Source organism: Pseudophryne corroboree, chromosome 2 (assembly GCF_028390025.1).
Source record: "Pseudophryne corroboree isolate aPseCor3 chromosome 2, aPseCor3.hap2, whole genome shotgun sequence".
Classification (NCBI taxonomy): Eukaryota; Metazoa; Chordata; class Amphibia; order Anura; family Myobatrachidae; genus Pseudophryne; species Pseudophryne corroboree.
This window is the reverse complement of record NC_086445.1, coordinates 930,305,071-930,326,779: the sequence shown is the minus strand read 5'-3', so window position 1 is coordinate 930,326,779 and position 21,709 is coordinate 930,305,071. Positions and strand designations below refer to the sequence as shown.

The window sequence follows — 21,709 nt, the reverse complement described above, 5'->3', positions numbered from 1 at the left end:
CCTGGATAGGGACAGTATTTTACTGACTATAGAGCATTTAAAGGATGCATTTCTATATATGCGAGATGCACAGAGGGATATTTGCACTCTGGCATCGAGAGTAAGTGCGATGTCCATATCTGCCAGAAGAAGTTTATGGACGCGACAATGGTCAGGTGATGCGGATTCCAAACGGCATATGAAAGTATTGCCGTATAAGGGGGAGGAATTATTTGGGGTCGGTCTATCGGATTTGGTGGCCACGGCAACAGCCGGGAAATCCACCTTTTTACCTCAGGTCCCCTCCCAACAGAAAAAGACACCGTCTTTTCAGCCGCAGTCCTTTCGTTCCTATAGAAACAAGCGGGCGAAAGGACAGTCATATTTGCCCCGAGGCAAAGGAAAGGGTAAGAGAGTGCACCAAGCAACTTCTTCCCAGGAGCAGAAGCCCCCCCCCCCCCCCCCGGCTTCTGCAAAGCCCTCAGCATGACGTTGGGGCTTTACAAGCGGACTCAGGGGCGGTGGGGGGTCGACTCAAGAATTTCAGCGCACAGTGGGCTCACTCACAGGTGGACCCCTAGATCCTGCAGATAATATCTCAGGGTTACAGGTTGGAATTCGAGAAGTCTCCCCCTCGCCGGTTCCTAAAGTCTGCTCTGCCAACGTCTCCCTCAGACAAGGCGACGGTATTGGAAGCCATTCACAAGCTGTATTCTCAGCAGGTGATAGTCAAGGTACCCCTCCTACAACAGGGAAAGGGGTATTATTCCACACTATTTGTGGTACCGAAGCCGGACGGCTCGGTAAGACCTATTCTAAATCTGAAATCTTTGAACCTGTACATACAAAAATTCAAGTTCAAGATGGAGTCACTCAGAGCAGTGATAGCGAATCTGGAAGAAGGGGACTTTATGGTGTCCCTGGACATCAAGGATGCTTACCTGCATGTCCCAATTTGCCCTTCACATCAAGGGTACCTCAGGTTCGTGGTGCAAAACTGTCATTATCAGTTTCAGACGCTGCCGTTTGGATTGTCCACGGCACCTCGGGTCTTTACCAAGGTAATGGCCGAAATGATGTTTCTTCTACGAAGAAAAGGCGTATTAATTATCCCTTACTTGGACGATCTCCTGATAAGGGCAAGGTCCAGGGAACAGCTGGGGGACGTAGTAGCACTAACCCAAATAGTGCTGCAACAGCACGGGTGGATTCTGAATTTTCCAAAATCTCAATTGACCCCGACGACACGTCTGCTGTTCCTGGGAATGATTCTGGACACGGTTCAGAAAAAGGTGTTTCTTCCGGAGGAGAAAGCCAAGGAGTTATCCGAACTTGTCAGGAACCTCCTAAAACCAGGGAAAGTGTCTGTGCATCAATGCACAAGAGTCCTGGGAAAGATGGTGGCTTCTTACGAAGCGATTCCATTCGGCAGATTCCACGCACGAACTTTTCAGTGGGATCTGCTGGACAAATGGTCCGGATCGCATCTGCAGATGCATCAGCGGATAACCTTGTCGCCACGGACAAGGGTGTCTCTTCTGTGGTGGTTGCAGAGTGCTCATCTGTTAGAGGGCCGCAGATTCGGCATACAGGACTGGGTCCTGGTGACCACGGATGCCAGTCTGAGAGGCTGGGGAGCGGTCACACAGGGAAGAAACTTCCAGGGAGTATGGTCAAACCTGGAGATGTCTCTTCACATAAATATACTGGAGCTAAGAGCGATTTACAATGCTCTAAGCCTGGCAAAACCCCTGCTTCAGGGTCAGCCGGTGTTGATCCAGTCGGACAACATCACGGCAGTCGCCCACGTAAACAGACAGGGCGGCACAAGAAGCAGGAGAGCAATGGCAGAAGCTGCAAGGATTCTTCGCTGGGCGGAAGATCATGTGATAGCACTGTCAGCAGTGTTCATTCCGGGAGTGGACAACTGGGAAGCAGACTTCCTCAGCAGACACGATCTACACCCGGGAGAGTGGGGACTTCATCCAGAAGTCTTCCACATGATTGTGAACCGTTGGGAAAAACCAAAGGTGGACATGATGGCGTCTCGCCTCAACAAAAAACTGGACAGGTATTGCGCCAGGTCAAGAGACCCTCAGGCAATAGCTGTGGACGCTCTGGTAACGCCGTGGGTGTTCCAGTCAGTGTATGTGTTTCCTCCTCTGCCTCTCATACCAAAAGTACTGAGAATTATACGGCAAAGGGGAGTAAGAACGATACTCGTGGCTCCGGATTGGCCAAGAAGAACTTGGTACCCGGAACTTCAGGAGATGCTCACGGAAGATCCGTGGCCTCTACCTCTAAGACGGGACCTGCTTCAGCAGGGACCGTGTCTATTCCAAGACTTACCGCGGCTGCGTTTGACGGCATGGCGGTTGAACGCCGAATTCTAAGGGAAAAAGGCATTCCGGAAGAGGTCATTCCTACACTGGTAAAAGCCAGGAAGGAGGTGACTGCACAACATTATCACCGCATTTGGAGAAAATATGTTGCGTGGTGTGAGGCCAGGAAGGCCCCCACGGAGGAATTTCAATTGGGTCGATTCCTACATTTCCTGCAAACAGGATTGTCTATGGGCCTCAAGTTGGGGTCCATTAAGGTTCAAATTTCGGCCCTGTCGATTTTCTTCCAGAAAGAATTGGCTTCAGTTCCTGAAGTCCAGACTTTTGTAAAAGGAGTACTACATATACAGCCCCCGGTTGTGCCCCCAGTGGCTCCGTGGGACCTTAATGTAGTTTTGGATTTTCTCAAATCCCATTGGTTTGAGCCACTCAAATCGGCGGATTTGAAATATCTTACATGGAAAGTAACCATGCTACTGGCCCTGGCTTCAGCCAGGAGAGTGTCAGAATTGGCGGCTTTATCGTATAAAAGCCCATATCTGATTTTCCATTCGGACAGGGCAGAACTGCGGACGCGTCCTCATTTTCTGCCTAAGGTGGTGTCAGCGTTTCACCTGAACCAGCCTATTGTGGTGCCTGCGGCTACTAGCGATTTGGAGGATTCCAAGTTGCTGGACGTTGTCAGGGCATTGAAAATATATATTTCAAGGACGGCTGGAGTCAGAAAATCTGACTCGCTGTTTATACTGTATGCACCCAACAAGCTGGGTGCTCCTGCTTCTAAGCAGACGATTGCTCGTTGGATTTGTAGCACGATTCAACTTGCACATTCTGTGGCAGGCCTGCCACAGCCTAAATCTGTCAAGGCCCATTCCACAAGGAAGGTGGGCTCATCCTGGGCGGCTGCCCGAGGGGTCTCGGCATTACAACTCTGCCGAGCAGCTACGTGGTCGGGGGAGAACACGTTTGTAAAATTCTACAAATTTGATACCCTGGCTAAAGAGGACCTGGAGTTCTCTCATTCGGTGCTGCAGAGTCATCCGCACTCTCCCGCCCGTTTGGGAGCTTTGGTATAATCCCCATGGTCCTGACGGAGTCCCCAGCATCCACTAGGACGTTAGAGAAAATAAGATTTTACTTACCGATAAATCTATTTCTCGTAGTCCGTAGTGGATGCTGGGCGCCCATCCCAAGTGCGGATTGTCTGCAATACTTGTACATAGTTATTGTTACAAAGAAATCGGGTTGTTATTGTTGTGAGCCGTCTGTTCAGAGGCTCCTACGTTGTCATACTGTTAACTGGGTTCAGATCACAAGTTGTACGGTGTGATTGGTGTGGCTGGTATGAGTCTTACCCGGGATTCAAAATCCTTCCTTATTGTGTACGCTCGTCCGGGCACAGTATCCTAACTGAGGCTTGGAGGAGGGTCATAGGGGGAGGAGCCAGTGCACACCACCTGATCCTAAAGCTTTATTTTTGTGCCCTGTCTCCTGCGGAGCCGCTAATCCCCATGGTCCTGACGGAGTCCCCAGCATCCACTACGGACTACGAGAAATAGATTTATCGGTAAGTAAAATCTTATTTTTCCCTATGCCTGTTAAAAAATGGCTGATTCAAACGTATATTGGGGGTCATTCTGACCCGATCGCACGCTACATGAGCTGGCGCCGCAGTGCGCCAGCGCATGCCAGAAGGCCGTCGGGCCGCTACGATCGCCTCTGCCTGAATGACGGGGGGGAGGAACGGCGACATCTGGCGTGGCCGGACAGAACGGGGGCGGGCGGGCCGCAGCGGCTGCATGACATCACACGCAGCAGCTGCGGGCCAGGGGGAGATGAGTAGCTCCCGGCCAGCACGCTAAAGCTGCGCTGGTCGGGAGCTACTGTTGAAGTGCAAAGGCATCGCCGGTGTGCGATGCCTTTGCACTTATGCGGGGGGGCCACTGACATGCGGGGCGGGATAGCCCTGTGCTGGGCGTCCCACCGCATGTCAAGGTGAATGATCGTAGCTGTGCTAAATTTAGCACAGCTACGATCATCTTAGAATGATACCCCTTGTGCCTCTGAAGAAGACATACAATGTAACATTTTAGTTTCTTGTTCCGCTTACATTTGCTTGTGCATGGCAGAAGCATTTGCCGTAAAAGACAGTGTGATTACACTGATCCCAATCTCTTTATTTGCCAGGTGGCACAGTAGATATCGTGGAAAGTGAGTCTGAGAATGACCATGGAGACGTACTTCTTGATCCACACACCGGAGGGCGTCTTCCTCGAGAAAAAATGGTTTACATGACTGTGAATGATTCTCAGAATGAAGACAATGATTTGGGTCAGTCCCAAGCTAACCTCCAGAAATTCAGTGTTGCAACATTTCTTGCATTTTAGGTTTTATGTGGACCTTGCAGTTAGACACAGTACTTTGTTTTTGAGCCATACCAGGTTCATCCATTAAAGCCCGTTCAATGTATAATGTTGTCAGACATGGGCTTTAATCCTTGGCACTGTCATTTGACTGAGCAACAGAATAATGGCCGCACTTTGCCATACACTAAAGCAGGACAGGCCGGAACTCCAGAGAAACAGAAAGAAACCGCTCTGAATGATACAGTCTATGATTTCTGTACAGGAAACCATAATGGAACCATATGCACTGCATACTGGATGCGATACTTCTGTTTCTTGTATTCCCATAACCGCAGGCCGCAGATTCATTTTCATAGTAAAATAATAGTTAATTTGAGTTGGCATATCAGTACCAATTAGAGCAAACAAACAATCAATTGCTGTAAAAATGGAAATATATTTGTGTAGTGTGCCTTCAAGGTCTATACTGATCTACTGTAGAGTAGTGTAATTAAACATGAAAGTACATCAAATTTTATTTATTTCTCTAGCATCCATAAGGGATATTGGGGGAATCTGGTACGATGGGGTATAGACGGGGTCCAAAGGAGCCAGTGCACTTTACATTTCTTCACTGGGTGTGCTGGCTCCTCTCCTCTATGCCCCCTCCCACAGGCAGTTTAGAAAAAAGTTCCCTCAATAGAGGATGCACATCTCTGAGCTCCAGAGAGTTTTCTTCAATTTCTTTTTTCTGTTATTTTCGGTATGCTGTCACTGTGGGAGTTAGGGGGGGGTTGTTGTTCAGCGTAGCACTGCACCTTGGCTGTCACAGCCGCAGCACGCCACACACTCCTAACGCTGCCTGAAGGTGACATCGGTGGTGAGTACAAACCGTGGGCCCCGCTACGGGGGTCCCCAGGATCAAAGTGCGGCTGACCACTGGCGAGGCGTACTGGACCCTCCCGTGTGGAACTGGCACAAAAACGCTTGACTAGCACTTGTTGTGATGTTTTGAGCTAAAAGGAGAAGAGGGCCCAGAGCCCCACTGTTTAGGGTCTCTTAAAAATATGATGTCCGATATGTCATCCCAGCTCACTGCTAATGTGCCGCAGACTCAGCTACTACAACAAGCTGTTGCAGATTTAGCTGCTAGGGCAGATGCACAGCCCTCCTCTCTCATGCAGGTCCACAGAAGCGTGGGTTACCTGCTCTACTCTCTGATACAGATGAGGATATACAGGAGAATGGGGATGACCTGGATCCCGATTCTGCTCGGGGTATTGAACCCCTAATTCTGGCTGTATGGGATGTGTTAAAGCTCCCTCTAGAGGACACTGCGTCACATCAGTCATTTTTCTTTATACAAAACAAGCCTAATGTCACTTTCCCTAACTCTACAGAGTTAGATGACCTATTCAAGCAGGCCTGGAAAAATCCAGACAAAAAATTCCAAGTGTCCAAAAAGTTTCTCTTACGTCCTAGAGGATGCTTGGGACTCCAAAAGGACCATGGGGGTATAGACGGGATCCGCAGGAGCTTGGGCACACTGAAAAGACTTTGACTGGGTGTGAACTGGCTCCTCCCTCTATGCCCCTCCTCCAGACCTCAGTTAGACTTTGTGCCCAGGAGTGACTGGACACTCACTAGGGGAGCTCTCCTGAGTTTCTCTAGAAAATACTTTTATTAGGTTTTTTATTTTCAGGAAGACCTGCTGGCTACAGGCTCCCTGCATCGAGGGACTGAGGGGAGAGAAGTCAGACCTACTTCTACTTAGTTAAGGGCTCTGCTTCTTAGGCCACTGGACACCATTAGCTCCAGAGGGTTCGATCACTTGGTTCGCCTAGCTGCTTGTTCCCGGAGCCGCGCCGTCACCCCCCTCACAGAAGCCAGAAGAAAGAAGCCGGGTGAGTATGTGGAGATCCGAAGACTTCACTGACTGCAGAAGACTTCAGTAACGAGGTACAGCGCAGCGGTAGCGCTGCGCTCCATGCTCCCACACACTTCACCAACGGCACTTGCAGGTGCAGGGCGCTGGGGGGGTGGGAGCGCCCTGGGCAGCATGTTACTGGGTCTTGCAGGGCTGGCAGAAGGCATTTTCGGTGTCCGGGCACCGTTTTCCGTACCCCTGCCAGCATTTCAAGTTTGAATTTTAGCGGGCTGAAGCGCGCCGGGAAGGGGCGGGGCTTAGCCGCACAGCTCACCAGCGCCACTTTCTCTCATCCACAGCCGCTGCATGAGATGCTGGCCCGGGACCTCCAAGCTCCACTTCAAGTAACAGGGAGCAAATCGGGGGGGGGGGGCTTTACACATATATATGGGCGCTGGGGTGTGAACTGGCATACTCCCTCTGTGTTTTCTCTATCCGGGCTTCCTTGTGGGTCTGTCCCCTAGCTGAGGCAGTGTGGGTGTGTCGGTACTACGTGTCGGCATGTCTGAAGCTGAGTGTTACTCCCCGGAGGAGGTTGCTGGGGGCGCAGATGCGGGTCTGGAGATGGCTCTGTCGGCACAGCCGACACCTGATTTGCTTACGAAGTTAAGTGTACTTACTACAATTGTGGCCTCATTGTCTAAAAGATTAGATAAATCGGAGTCTCAGACACAGGTGTGGAGGAAATCCATGGAGGATGCTTTGTCTCAGGTGCAGGCCCCATCAGGGTCGCAAAAGCGGTCGTTTACCCAGTTGGTAGATACGGATACCGACACGGATTCTGATTCCGATGTCGACTTCACTGAGGCTACTTTACACCCAAGGCTAGTTAAGAGTATTCAGTACATGATTGTGGCTATTAAAGATGTTTTACGTATCTCTGACGAACCTGCGGTGCAGGAAACAAGGATTTGTTTGTTTAAAGGGAAAAAGCCTGAGGTGAAGTTTCCCCCCCCTCTCATGAAATGAATACTCTTTGTGAAAAGGCTTGGGAGTCGCCGGACAAGAGGTGGCAGATTCCCAAGAGAATTTTCATGGCGTATCCTTTCCCCTCTGATGACAGGGAAAAATGGGAGTCGTCTCCGAATGTCGACAAGGCTCTATCCCGTTTGTCTAAGAAGGTGGCGCTTCCGTCCCCTGACACGGCAGCTCTCAAGGATCCGGCGGATCGCAAGCTGGAGACGTCTCTGAAGGCCATTTTCGCTAATACGGGTGCATTGCTCAGACCTGCTGTGGCATCGGTATGGGTGAGTAGTACTATTGCTAAATGGGCTGATAATTTAGCTTCTGATATGGATACCCTTGATAAAGATAATGTTCTTTTGACTCTTGGTTATATCAAGGACGCTGCAGATTACCTGAAGGATGCGGCGAGGGATGTTGGTCTCTTGGGATCAAGAGCCAATGCCATGGCGATCTCGGCCAGGAGGGCGCTGTGGATCCATCAATGGAAAGCTGATGCCGACTCCAAGAAAGCTATGGAATCTCTCCCCTTCAAAGGTAGTGTATTGTTTGGTGACGGCTTGGCTGACCTGGTGTCTACCGCGACTGCGGGTAAGTCATCTTTTCTTCCTTATGTTCCCACACAGCAGAAAAAGGCACCCCATCAGCAGATGCAGTCCTTTCGTCCAAATAAATACAAGCGTGGAAAAGGTTCGTCCTTCCTCGCTTCAAAGGGTAGAGGAAGGGGAAGAAAGTCGCCTGCAGTATCAGGCGCCCAGGACCAAAAGTCCTCCCCCGCCTCTACCAAGTCCACCGCATGACGCTGGGGCTTCCCTGGGGGAGTCCGGACCGGTGGGGGGCCGTCTGCGGATCTTCAGTCAGGTCTGGGTTCAATCAGGCCTAGATCCTTGGGTCCTAGATATAGTATCTCAGGGATACAGGCTGGAGTTTCAGGAGATGCCCCCTCACCGGTTTTTCATTTCGGCCTTACCAGTGTCTCTTCCGGACAGGGAGGTGGTGCTGGCAGCAATACAAAAGTTGTGTCAACAGAGGGTCATTGTACCCGTTCCCCCGTCCCAACGGGGGGAGGGGTTCTTCTCGAGCCTCTTTGTTGTACCAAAACCGGACGGTTCGGTCAGACCGATTCTGAACCTAAAATCCCTCAATCCATACTTGAAAGTTTACAAGTTCAAGATGGAATCTCTTCGAGCTGTGATTTTCAGCCTAGAAGGGGGGGATTTTATGGCGTCAGTCAACATAAAGGATGCCTACTTACACGTCCCGATATATCCTCCGCATCAAGCTTTCCTCAGGTTTGCGATACAGGATTCTCATTACCAATTTCAGACGTTGCCGTTTGGGCTTTCCACGGCCCTGAGGATTTTCACCAAAGTCATGGCAGAAATGATGGTTCTCCTTCGCAAGCAAGGGGTTACAATTATCCCGTATTTGGACGATCTCCTGATAAAGGCGAGGTTCAAGGAACGATTGTTGAGAAATGTGGATTTGTCTCTGTCGGTTCTGCGACAACACGATTGGGTGCTAAATTTGCCAAAGTCTCAGTTGATTCCGACCACTCGGCTGCCCTTTCTGGGCATGATTCTAGACACGGAGTTACAGAGAGTGTTTCTTCCGGAAGACAAAGCTCTGGAACTACAGACAATGGTCATGGAGCTTCTGAGGCCGACAAGTGTGTCGATTTCATCAGTGTACTCGGGTTCTGGGTTAAATGGTTGCGGCGTACGAAGCCATTCCGTTTGGCAGGTTTCATGCCCGGGTGTTTCAATGGGATCTGCTGAGCAAATAGTCCGGGTCTCACCTGCACATGCACCGGAAGATAAGTATATCTTCCAGTGCCAGGATTTCTCTCCTGTGGTGGCTACAAAGCTCTCACCTCCTAGGAGGGCGCCGGTTCGGAATCCAGGACTGGGTCCTACTGACAACAGATGCAAGTCTCCGAGGCTGGGGCGCAGTCACCCAAGGAAGAAATTTCCAGGGGAAATGGTCGGACCAGGAATCTTGTCTCCAAATAAATGTTCTCGAGTTAAGAGCCATTTACAACGGCCTGCTACAAGCAAAAAGCCTTCTTCAGGGTCGACCTGTCCTGATCCAGTCGGACAACATAACAGCGGTGGCGCATATAAACCGTCAAGGCGGAACAAGGAGCAGGGCGGCTATGGTGGAGGCCACAAGAATCCTTCGCTGGGCAGAACAACACGTGAGCGCTCTGTCAGCAGTCTTCCTTCCGGGAGTGGACAACTGGGAAGCAGACTTCCTCAGCAGACACGATCTCCATCCGGGAGAGTGGGCTCTTCACCAAGAGGTATTTGCAGAAGTGACGAAGCGTTGGGGAATTCCGCTGATCGACATGATGGCGTCTCGCCTCAACAAGAAGCTTCCGCGGTATTGTTCCAGGTCAAGGGATCCCCAAGCCAGTGCAATGGATGCCCTGGTGACTCCGTGGGTGTTTCAGTCGGTGTATGTGTTCCCTCCGCTTCCTGTCATTCCAAAGGTGCTGGGAATCATTCGACGAGCAAGGGTTCAGACGATTCTCGTCGTTCCAGATTGGCCAAGAAGGGCCTGGTATCCGGATCTTCAGGAATTACTTGTGGAAGATCCTTGGCCGCTTCCTCTAAGAGAGGACCTGTTATTGCAGGGACCATGCCTGTTTCCGGACTTACCGCGGCTGCGTTTGACGGCATGGAAGTTGTGCGCCAAATTTTAGCTCGAAAAGGTATTCCCGGGGAGGTCATCCCCACTCTCCTTAAGGCTAAGAAGGAGGTTACGGCGAAACATTATCACCGTATTTGGAGAAAGTATGTTTTGTGGTGTGAGACCAAAACTGCTCCTGCGGAGGAATTTCACTTGGGTCGGTTTCTCCATTTTTTGCAGGCAGGCGTCGATGCAGGCCTGAAATTGGGTTCCATCAAAGTGCAGATTTCGGCTTTATCTATTTTCTTTCAAAAGGAATTGGCCGTCCTTCCAGAGGTTCAGACTTTTGTGAAGGAAGTGATGCATATCCATCCTCCGTTTGTGCCCCCTGTGGCTCCATGGGATTTTGAAGTGGTCTTGCAGTTTCTTATGTCTTCCTGGTTTGAACCTTTGCGTATGGTTGAGTTAAAGTTTCTCACTTGGAAGGTAGTCATGCTGTTGGCTCTGGCGTCTGCCAGGCGTGTGTCAGAGTTGGTGGCCTTATCGCACAAGAGTCCGTACTTGATCTTCCATTCGGATAGAGCGGAATTGAGGACTCGTCAACAATTTCTGCCGAAGGTGGTTTCTTCGTTTCACATTAACCAACCTATTGTGGTACCTGTGGCTATGGATGCTGTGGCAGTTCCAAAGTCTCTTGATGTTGTGAGAGCTTTGTAAATTTACATCGCCAGAACGGCTGTTGCCAGGAAAACAGAGGCACTGTTTGTCCTGTATGCTTCCAACAAGATTGGTCATCCTGCTTCTAAGCAGACTATTGCACGCTGGATTTGTAGTACGATTCAGCAAGCTCATTCTTCGGCTGGGCTACCGGTGCCAAAGTCAGTAAAGGCCCATTCTACCAGGAAAGTGGGCTCATCTTGGGCGGCTGCCCGAGGGGTCTCGGCACTTCAGCTTTGCCGAGCAGCTACGTGGTCGGGTTCAAACACCTTTGCTAAGTTTTACAAGTTTGATACCCTGGCTGAGGAGGACCTCATGTTTGCTCAATTCATTGCTGCAGAGTCGTCCGCACTCTCCCGCCCGTTCTGGAGCTTTGGTATAGACCCCATGGTCCTTTTGGAGTCCCCAGCATCCTCTAGGACGTAAGAGAAAATAGGATTTTAGTAGCTACCGGTAAATCCTTTTCTCCTAGTCCGTAGAGGATGCTGGGCGCCCATCCCAGTGCGGACTATTACTTGCAGTGTATTCTTGCTGGTTAAATTCGTTTACACACGGGTTGTGTATTTGTTGTTTTCAGCTTGTTGCTGTTGTTAATTCATACTGTTATCTGGTTTACTGTTACTCCGGTTGTACGGTATGTTTGTGGTGTGGGCTGGTATGTTTCTCGCCCTTAGTTTAAACAAAAATCCTTTCCTCGAAATGTCCGTCTCTCCTGGGCACAGTTCCTATAACTGAGGTCTGGAGGAGGGGCATAGAGGGAGGAGCCCGTTCACACCCAGTCAAAGTCTTTTCAGTGTGCCCAAGCTCCTGCGGATCCCGTCTATACCCCATGGTCCTTTTGTAGTCTCCAGCATCCTCTACGGACTATGAGAAAAGGATTTACCGGTAGGTACTAAAATCTTATTTTTTGCACACTTTCCCATTTGCTGCCGAAGGTAGAAAATTTTGGGAGGAACCCCCTGGGGCGGATGTATCAGTCTCTCGCCTATCTAAAAAGGCGGTGCTGCCTGTCCCAGGCTCCTTTACCATGAAGGATCCTGGGAATAGGAAGATAGAGACTACACTAAAGTCTATATACACAGCAGCAGGTATATCACAAAGGCCGTTCATTGCTGGATGACCCATGCCATTCATTCCTGGGCCACTCAAATTCAGGGGGGCCTCTCTGGGGATATGCCCTTAGTTACTATGGTAACCCTCCTAAAACACATTCAGGACACTACACGTGTCCTCTGTGATTCGCTCAAGGAGATGGGGAACATTACTGCTCGGCCTTCTGCCATGGCAGTGTCGGCGCGCAGGGCCTTGTGGTTGCGTCAGTGGATTTCGAGCGTGGAATCCCTCCCCTTTTCTGGGGAATGGCTCTTCGGGGTTGAATTGTATACCAGATGTAAGACCAGAAAAGCACCAGCTCTCAGGAACAGACCACCAGTTCTGCTTCCGCTAAGGCCTCAGCATGACGGTGTCCGCCCACCCACCCACCCCGAGTGGATCTTGAGGTGGTAGCTCGACTGTCACTTCAGCCACGTCTGGGAGACTTCCTGCGAGGATACCTGGGTCAGAAATCTCGTTTCTCAAGGCTACAAGCTGGAGTTCGACAGTTCTCCTCCCCAATGATTTTTCAAATCAAGCTTACCAGCTTTGGAGGATATGCAAGTTACATTGCAACAGGCGATCTAAAAGTTGGTCCAGTCTCACGCCATTATTCCAGTCCCGATAACGCAATGCGGTAAGGGGTTTTACTCCAACATGTTTGTGGTACCGAAACCGGACGGTTCGGTAAGACCCATTTTGAATCTAAAATCCTTGAATCCTTGAAGGTGTTCAAGTTCAAAATGGAATCCCTGCGAACAGTGATTGAGGGCCTGGAAGAACAGGAATTCATGGTCTCCTTGGATATCAAGGACGCCTACCTCCATATTCTGATTCTGCCGCCTCATCAGGCGCACCTGCGGTTTGCCCTGCTGGACAATCACTTCCAATTCCAGGCACTGCCCTTCGACCTGTCCACAGCCCCGAGGGTATTCACGAAGGTGATGGCGGAGATGATGTTCCAGCTCCGGGTCCAGGGGGTCAATGTTGTCCCTTACCTGGACGATCTTCTGATAAAAGCAAGATCCGGGGAGCTTTTATTGCTCCATATCGACCGCACTATCCATCTTCTGTCAGACCACGGGTGGATCCTCAACTTACAGAAGTCCCATCTGGAGCCAACTCAGAGGCTCCTGTTCCTAGGAATGTTGCTGGATACTGTGGCCCAGAAGGTGTTTCTACCAGAGGACAAGCCGAAAACACTTCAGGAGATGGTCCGCATGGTGCTCCGACCTACTCGAGTGCCCGTCCATCTTTGCAGAAGATTGTTGGGAAAGATGGTCACCTCATACCAGTATGGGAGGTTCCATGCCAGAACATTTCAGTTGGAGATCCTGAGCAAGTGGTCCGGATCGCATCTACAGATGCACCGGATGATTTGGCTGTCACCTCAGGACAGGATTTCCCTCCTGTGGTGGCTACCATCCTCCAATCTCCTAGAAGGCCGGAGTTTCGGGATTCAGGATTGGACCCTCCTCACGACAGATGCAAGTCTAAGGGGATGGGGAGCTGTCACCCAAGGGGCGCAGTTCCAGGGCAGGTGGTCAGCGCACGAAGCCCTCCTTCCGATCAACATTCTGGAACTTCCGCCGATCTACTATGCTCTGCTTCAAGCCTCGCTTCAAGCCTCTCCTCTGCTCAAGGATCACGCAATCCAGGTACAGTCGGACAACGCCACGGCGGTGGCGTATATCAATAGACAAGGAGAGCCTGCATGCGAGAGGTGTCAAAGATACTCCTCTGGGCGGAAAGAAATGCAAGAGCAATGTCAGAAATCTTCATTCCGGGTGTGGACAACTGGGAAGTGGACTTCGTGAGTCGTCACTATCTCCACCCGGGAGAGTGGGGTCTCCACCAGCAGGTGTTCTAGCAGGTCATCAACCGGTGGGGCTGCCCGTAAATAGACGTGATGGCTTTTCGTCTCAACAAGAAACTTCCCTGGTATTGCTCACAAACCAGGGACCCTCAGGCGAGGGCAGTGGATGCACTAGCGTCGCCTTAGCCTTACCGGCTGGTCTACCTGTTTCCTCTGATTCCATTGCTCCCAAGGCTGCTAAAGCAAATCAGGAATCAAAGAGTCCAGGCAATTCTGATTGCTCCGGATTGGTCTCAGAGTGCGTCGTACATGGATCTTCTGGACATGTCCGTCGAAGACCCTTGGCCTCTACCACTAAGAAGCGATCTACTTCAACAAGGACCGTTCGTCTACCTGGACTTACGGCGACTTCGTTTAACGGAATGGAGGAACATCCTAGCTCACAAGGGCCTTTCCAAGAAGGTTACTGCTACCATAGTTCAGGCCAGGAAACCTGTGACGTCAAAACACTATCATCATATCTGGAGGAGAAATGTTTCTTGGTGCGAGGAAGGCACTTATCCGCCTGCTGAGTTTTACTTGGGATGTTTCTTACATTTCCTGCAGGCTGGTGTGGAAAAGGGCTTACGTCTGGGTTCCATTAAGGTCCAGATTTCAGACCTCTCCATTTACTTCCAGAAAAAATTGGCAGTGTTGGCAGAAGTTCAGACCTTCTTGCAAGGGGTTCTCCATATCCAACCTCCTTTTGTGCCGCCTACGGCACCCTGGGATCTGAATGTAGTGTTGGAATTTCTAGAGTCCTCCTGGTTTGAACCTCTGATGACGTTAGAAGACAAGTACCTCACGTGGAAGACGGTGATGTTACTGGCCCTGGCTTCTGCTCGACATGTCTCAGAATTGGGGACCGTATCGTGTAAAAGTCCATACTTGGTCTTCTAAGAGGCCAGAGCGGACCTCCGGACTAGGCAGCAGTTCCTGCCGAAGGTTGTCTCTGCGTTTCACTTGAATCAGCCTCCTGTGATTCTGTCCAGTTCTTGCGCTTTTGCTCCTCTGGAGGCACTGGATGCTGTACGAGCCTTGAAAATCTATGTCAAGAGAACGGCTCACATCAGAAAGACAGATTTTTTGTTCGTGCTCTAGGATGCACAGAAAAAGGGTTGTCCTGCTTCAAAGCAGTCTATTGCTCGTTGGATTAGGCTTACTATTCAACAGGCCTATGTGTCGGCAGCCTTACTGGTTCCTAAGTCTCTGAAGGCCCACTCTACAAGATCAGTGGGTTCTTCCTGGGTGGCTGCCCAGGGTGTCTCGGCCTTACAACTTTGCCGAGCTGCTACCTTGTCAAGAAAGAACACTTTTGTGAAGTTCTACAAGTTTGATACCCTGGCCAAAAAAGATACCCAGTTTGGGCAGGTGGTGATGTAGCAGTCCTCGCACGTTCCCGCCAGTTCTGGAAGCTTTGGGACGACCCCAGCGTACTAGTTTACCCCAATATCCCTTATGAATGCTAGAGAAAAGTATTTAATTAAAATCCTATTTTTATACACACTTCTATCCTTCATTCTATTCCCTGTAAGTTTACACAAACTGTAAGTTTACACAAAGTATCAAAATAAACATGAAAAATTGGACAACATATTTTTTTACATCTTTTTTTTGTTCATCTATCGGGGACGGGGGCTACTGGATCATTATGAGTGGTTGTAGGGAGCCTTGACACTTTCAATTACCAAGCCAACTGCCATCCTACTCTGTGCTTGGGCCTATAGGAAAATGTTTTTTCTTTGGAACTTCTTTTCTGGTAAAAGTTTCCACTTGGCAAGCCTGTCAGAAGAGACACAGCGACCGTATCCGGCAGCAGCCAGCAGCATCAGCTGCTTTACCTCCCCATTTGCACCTTCATCTGCAGGGGTGTATTGGGATGTTAGGTTTCCCTGCAGTTCATCCTGGTCTCCGGATAGTGTCTCCTGTAGCTACTCAACCTTCTGTTCTTTTCCCTTGTTTCCTCTGTCTGATAAGGGAACTACATCCAGAGCTCTGTAGGAAGGATACTGGGAACTTCAGTGTAGTCTTGGAAAAGATGCCGTCTGCTTGCTATATGAGGTGGTGGACCAGTGGCTGCACTTCCTTGTGATCAGAGAACATGTCTCTGGATCAGTCTATTGAAGAAATCGTACAACTTTCTGCGCAACCTTAGAAGCCAAGCAGGATTCTTGCTCCTCTGGGCCCTCCATTGAAGTTATGGGAAGCATAACGTGGAGTCTCCAACCAGCCCCCTTTGTCTTTCACTTTGTCGGCGCATATCTGCTTCAACTGTCCTCTTCTGCCAGCTACCAAGCCCTCTGACAAGCAGTCAGCACTTCTGTGGTGGGGGCCTTCTTTTTTCTATTTGATGCATCTTATGATAATACCAGGCATCTGTAACTGAACCAATGGGATCAGTGGTTCAGTTCCATCACAGATGCCTGGTATCATCGTGATGCTTCGGAAGTCCTGAATACTTTATACAGTAGATCTGAAGTACATGTCCACGCACCCTTTCACTTGAACTTTACTTTGAGATGGAACAAAAAGTTTTCACTTGAGGGAAGTCATTCGCTACCTTCTTTTTAGTACACAAACTCTGTCCTTTCTACAAAATCATGTTCAGGAGATTTTGGATGCTGACTGTTGGATTCCCAATTTCAGGAAATGAAAACTGACTCTGTCCTGATGGATGATCTTTCTGGCCTTTGACACCTGTCGGCATATGGTGTCCTTACTAGACATCAATACCCAGTCTCGCCAGCACTTGACAAAGAAGTTCTTCAGACAGGGGTGCGTCTATGACTTCACTGATGACTGAGGCTACAATTTAAACTGGGGGTGCCCATTCTCTATCTGGCACTAGACAAATAAAGATGGATATCAGTCTACAGGTTGGGGTTGTTGCTCTTCATTCTTACATGATCTTTGGACTCCAGAAGTCAATTCTTCTGATAACTGCTTTGAGCTCCAGCATGTTTTTAAGTGCTGTGGTGGTGGCTGCAAGTTTTTATGAGGAATCTGAACATCTTCAAGATACAGTCCTACATCATCATGGCTGTGATTTACATCAGTCACCCAGAGAGCACCAAGAGTGTACTAGCCATGAGGGAGACATCAGGATCATGTGGTTTCTGGAGCAAATGTTCCTGCCACTGCAGCATTTTCATTTTTGGGGCGAAGAAGTGAGAAGCAGATTTCCTCAACAGACAAATCCTTTACCTTGGGGACTGGTCCCTCCATGTGAAGGTCTTGCTGGTAGACCGGTGGGCACAATCCGATGTCAACATGATAGGATCCCTGTTGAACCACCAGGTTGAGTGTTTTTGAATTCAAACAAGGGGGACTATGACTATGTTGGTGCCTTGGAGCTGTCATCTGCTGTTCCCCAGAAAAGTACAAATAAAAATAAAAAGGCCATTCCTATGATACTGGTAGTATCATACTGGTGAACTTGATATAAAGTAATTTTACACATGGCAGCTTACTCAGGGTGGCATTTCTATCTAAGTTCCAGTCGCTTTTATTACCAGAATTTACCACTTCCGACTTTAACGAGGTAGTGAAGCCATGATCCTTGAAGCTAAGGGCTTTTCTGTCACTGTGGTTGACCCCATGCTCACCACAAAGTTTGGAATATTTCCATCACCTGGTGTGAAGTGAAAGGGTTACTTACTTACTTCTTGTACCATGGACAGATTGCTGCTGTTTCTGCAGAACATTCCGGAAGTGGGTTTAAAAGTAATCTCTTGGAAGGTTCTCTTTTCAGCTCCTTACACCCCATTTCCTACCAAAGTAGCTAATTGGGATCTTTACCTGGTGCTGACTGTTTTGCAACACTCCTTTTCAACTATTTGAATTGGTGGAGTTGAAGTAGGTCATATTCTTACTGTCTTATCTCATCAACTGGGAAAGTTTAGGAGCTCTTGGCTCTGATATTTGTACCAAAGTTAAATACTTTTCTTAGTCCAAGTTTATTGTTTGTTTGACTTGTCCTTATTAGGATTGTTCTCATTGGAGAACATTGGGTTTCTTCTCTCCCACTAGTTCTGTACTCCTGGCCTGTCCTTTGGGGATTTGTAGACAACATTGAAGTTCCCAAGCAGCCAGTGGGCTATAGAGGGAGATCAGCTTCAGTTTTTTGTCTTTAAATGTACAATGCCTGGGCTTCTCTGCATCCGCACGCTATTCCCATGGTGACCCAGTGTCCCGCAATGGACTGCAAGATAGGGATGCACTCATCATTAGTATAAGTAACATAAAAACAAGTAAAAAATAAACCGTGTGTGTGGGTTGTGTGTGGTGTTGGTTTTTATTGTGGTTTGGTTTACTACCGGCTGTGCATTTATATGTACATTCACTATTCTCGTTAGATTGTAAGGAGGCAGACGACAGTGGTAGACTACTTTTAAGCATGTGTCATCTTGTAGTCACCTGTTCAATATGTTGACACTGCATAAATAAAATCCAGTGCTATATTGTTTGTTTTAAAGTAAATAATATATTTGCCAACATTTTTATTGTTGAGAAAGAAATTTAGACTTACAACCAGATTTTGAAATAATCTTATGGCGTAGGCTTTTTAATGAGTATTAATGTGTGCCTTTTTTTGTTTTTCCAGATGTGGCAGAGATTGCTGATGAAGTGTATATGGAGGTGATTGTTGGAGAGGAGGATGCCTCAGTAACGCATGAACATCAGCTGGATGATGCTGAACTAAGCAAGACCTTTATGCCAGTGGCCTGGGCTGCAGCTTATGGTAAAGTAATCTGTTCATGAAAAATGCTCCTACAGCTCAATGCCATTTGCATCAAGCATATTCTCAACTATTTGTCATCGTGGAGCTTACGGGGTTCAAGTTCCATTATTTAGATGTTCCGAGTCCTGAAAAACTGAATGGTTGGCTGTCTCAGTACAGTCCTTTTCTACATTATCTAAACAGGAAGTATGTTTAATAAAATACATATATTTCTCTAACGTCCTAGTGGATGCTGGGGGACTCCGTAAGGACCATGGGGATAGACGGGCTCCGCAGGAGTCATGGGCACTTTTAGAAAAAATTTAGGTTCTGGTGTGCTCTGGCTCCTCCCTCTATGCCCCTCCTCCAGACCTCAGTTTGATACTGTGCCCAGACGAGCTGGGTGCTTTTCAGTGAGCTCTCCTGAGTTTGCTGAGAGAGAGTATTTTGTTAGGTTTTTTATTTTCAGGGAGCTCTGCTGGCAACAGACTCCCTGCATCGTGGGACTGAGGGGAGAGAAACAGCCCTACTCTCTGAAGCTAGGTCCTGCTTCTTAGGCTACTGGACACCATTAGCTCCAGAGGGATCGTACGCAGGATCTCACCCTCGCCGTCTGATCCCAGAGCCGCGCCGCCGCCCCCCTCGCAGAGCCGGAAGACAGAAGCCGGGTGAGTATGAGAAGCAAGAAGACTTCAAATCGGCGGCAGAAGACTCCGTTCTTCACTGAGGTAACGCACAGCACTGCAGCTGTGCGCCATTGATCCCACACACCTCACATACTCCGGTCACTGTAAGGGTGCAGGTCGCAGGGGGGGGCGCCCTGGGCAGCATTTGGACCTCTTTTTGGCAAAAGTAAACATATATACAGTTGGGCACTGTATATATGTATGAGCCCCCGCCAAGAAAATGTATATTGAAGCGGGACAGAAGCCCACCGTCGAGGGGGCGGGGCTTCTTCCTCAGCACTCACCAGCGCCATTTTTTCTCCACAGCTCCGCTGAGAGGAAGCTCCCCAGACTCTCCCCTGCAGATACACGGTAGAAGAAGGTAAAAAGAGGGGGGGGCACATAATTAGGCGCAAATATCAATCTAAACTGCAGCTAACTGGGTTAACATTAAGTTACTGTGTTATTCCTGGTTTTATAGCGCTGGGGTGTGTGCTGGCATACTCTCTCTCTGTCTCTCCAAAGGGCCTTGTGGGGGAACTGTCTTCAAAAAGGGCATTCCCTGTGTGTGTGGTGTGTCGGTACGCTTGTGTCGACATGTTTGACGAGGAAGGCTATGTGGAAGCAGAGCGGGAGCAAATGAATGTGGTGTCTCCGCCGACGGCGCCGACACCTGATTGGATGGATATGTGGAAGGTTTTAAATTATAATGTTAATTCCTTGCATAAAAGGTTAATGTCGCAGAGGCCGTCAGGGTCTCAGAAGCGCCCACTATCCCAAATTGTTGACACAGATACCGACATGGATTCTGACTCCAGTGTCGATTACGATGATGCAAAGTTACAGCCTAAATTGGCTAAATCCATCCGTTATATGATTATAGCAATTAAGGATGTGTTGCACATCACAGAGGAAACCCCAGTCCCTGACAAGAGGGTACATATGTATGGGGAAAAGAAGCTGGAGGTAACCTTTCCCCCCTCACACGAACTAAATGAGTTATGTGAAAAAGCTTGAGAATCTCCAGATAAAAAACTGCAGATCTCCAAAAGGATTCTTATGGCGTATCCTTTCCCGCCAACGGACAGGTTACGCTGGGAATTCTCCCCTAAGGTGGACAAAGCTTTAACACGCTTATCCAAGAAGGTAGCCCTGCCGTCACAGGATACGGCTGCCCTAAAAGATGCTGCGGATCGCAAACAGGAGGTTACCCTGAAGTCCATTTATACGCATTCGGGTACCTTGCTAAGGCCGGCGATCGCGTCGGCCTGGGTGTGTAGTGCTGTAGCAGCATGGACGGATACCTTATCTGAGGAATATGATACCTTAGACAAGGATACTATATTGTTGACCTTGGGGCATATTAAAGACGCTGTCCTATATATGAGAGATGCTCAAAGAGACATTAGTCTGCTGGGTTCTAGAATAAATGCTATGTCAATTTTTGCCAGAAGGGTCCTGTGGACTCTGCAATGGACAGGTGATGCCGACTCAAAAAGGCATATGGAGGTTTTACTGGGGTGAGGAATTGTTTGGGGAGGGTCTCTCGGACCTGGTCTCCACAGCTACTGCTGGAAAGTCAATTTTTTTGCCATATGTTTCCTCACAACCTAAGAGAGCACCGTATTATCAAATGCAGTCCTTTCGATCATAGAAAAACAAGAAAGTCCGAGGTGCGTCCTTTCTTGCCAGAGGCAGGGGCAGAGGAAAGAAGCTGCACAACACAGCTAGTTCCCAGGAACAGAAGTCCTCCCCGGCTTCCACAAAATCCACCGCATGACGCTGGGGCTCCACAGGCGGAGCTAGGCCCGGTGGGGGCACATTTTCGAAATTTCAGCCACAAAGTGGGTTCACTCCCAGTTGGATCCCTGGGCAATAGATATTGTGTCTCAGGGATACAAGCTGGAATTCGAAGAGATGCCCCCTCACCGATACCTCAAATCGGCCCTGCCAGCTTCCCCCCACGAGAGGGAAATAGTGTTAACTGCAATTCACAAATTGTATCTTCAACAGGTGGTGGTCAAGGTTCCCCTCCTTCAACAAGGAAGGGGTTATTATTCGACCAGGTTTGTAGTCCCGAAACCGGACGGTTCGGTCAGACCCATATTGAATTTAAAATCCCTGAACATGTACCTGAAAAGGTTCAAGTTCAAGATGGAATCGCTGAGAGCGGTCATCGTAAGCCTGGAAGGGGGAGATTTTATGGTGTCTCTGGACATAAAGGATGCATACCTTCATGTCCCCATTTATCCACCTCATCAGGCGTACCTCAGATTTGTGGTACAGGATTATCATTACCAATTTCAGACGTTGCCGTTTGGTCTCTCCACGGCTCCAAGAATATTTACCAAGGTAATGGCGGAAGCAAGGGGTCACAATTATCGCATACTTGGACGATCTCCTCATAAAAGCGAGATCAAGAGAGCAGTTGCTGATCAGCGTAGCACTTTCTCTGGAAGTGTTACGGCAACAC

General features: G+C 49.1%; 1 protein-coding gene across 6 annotated transcripts in view; it reads left to right on the top strand.

Moving 5' to 3' along the window:
• The window catches only part of ZFX (zinc finger protein X-linked), a 139,354-nt gene that overhangs the window by 79,168 nt on the left and 38,477 nt on the right, over positions 1 to 21,709 (top strand). For 5 of the 6 annotated variants that reach the window (XM_063956220.1, XM_063956222.1, XM_063956221.1 and 2 more), the window contains exons 5-6: positions 4,509 to 4,652; positions 18,455 to 18,592. In XM_063956220.1, coding sequence (XP_063812290.1) covers positions 4,509 to 4,652; positions 18,455 to 18,592 — 282 coding nt within the window. The remainder of the gene's footprint in view (positions 1 to 4,508; positions 4,653 to 18,454; positions 18,593 to 21,709) is intronic. The other variant, XM_063956223.1, reaches the window with a different exon arrangement.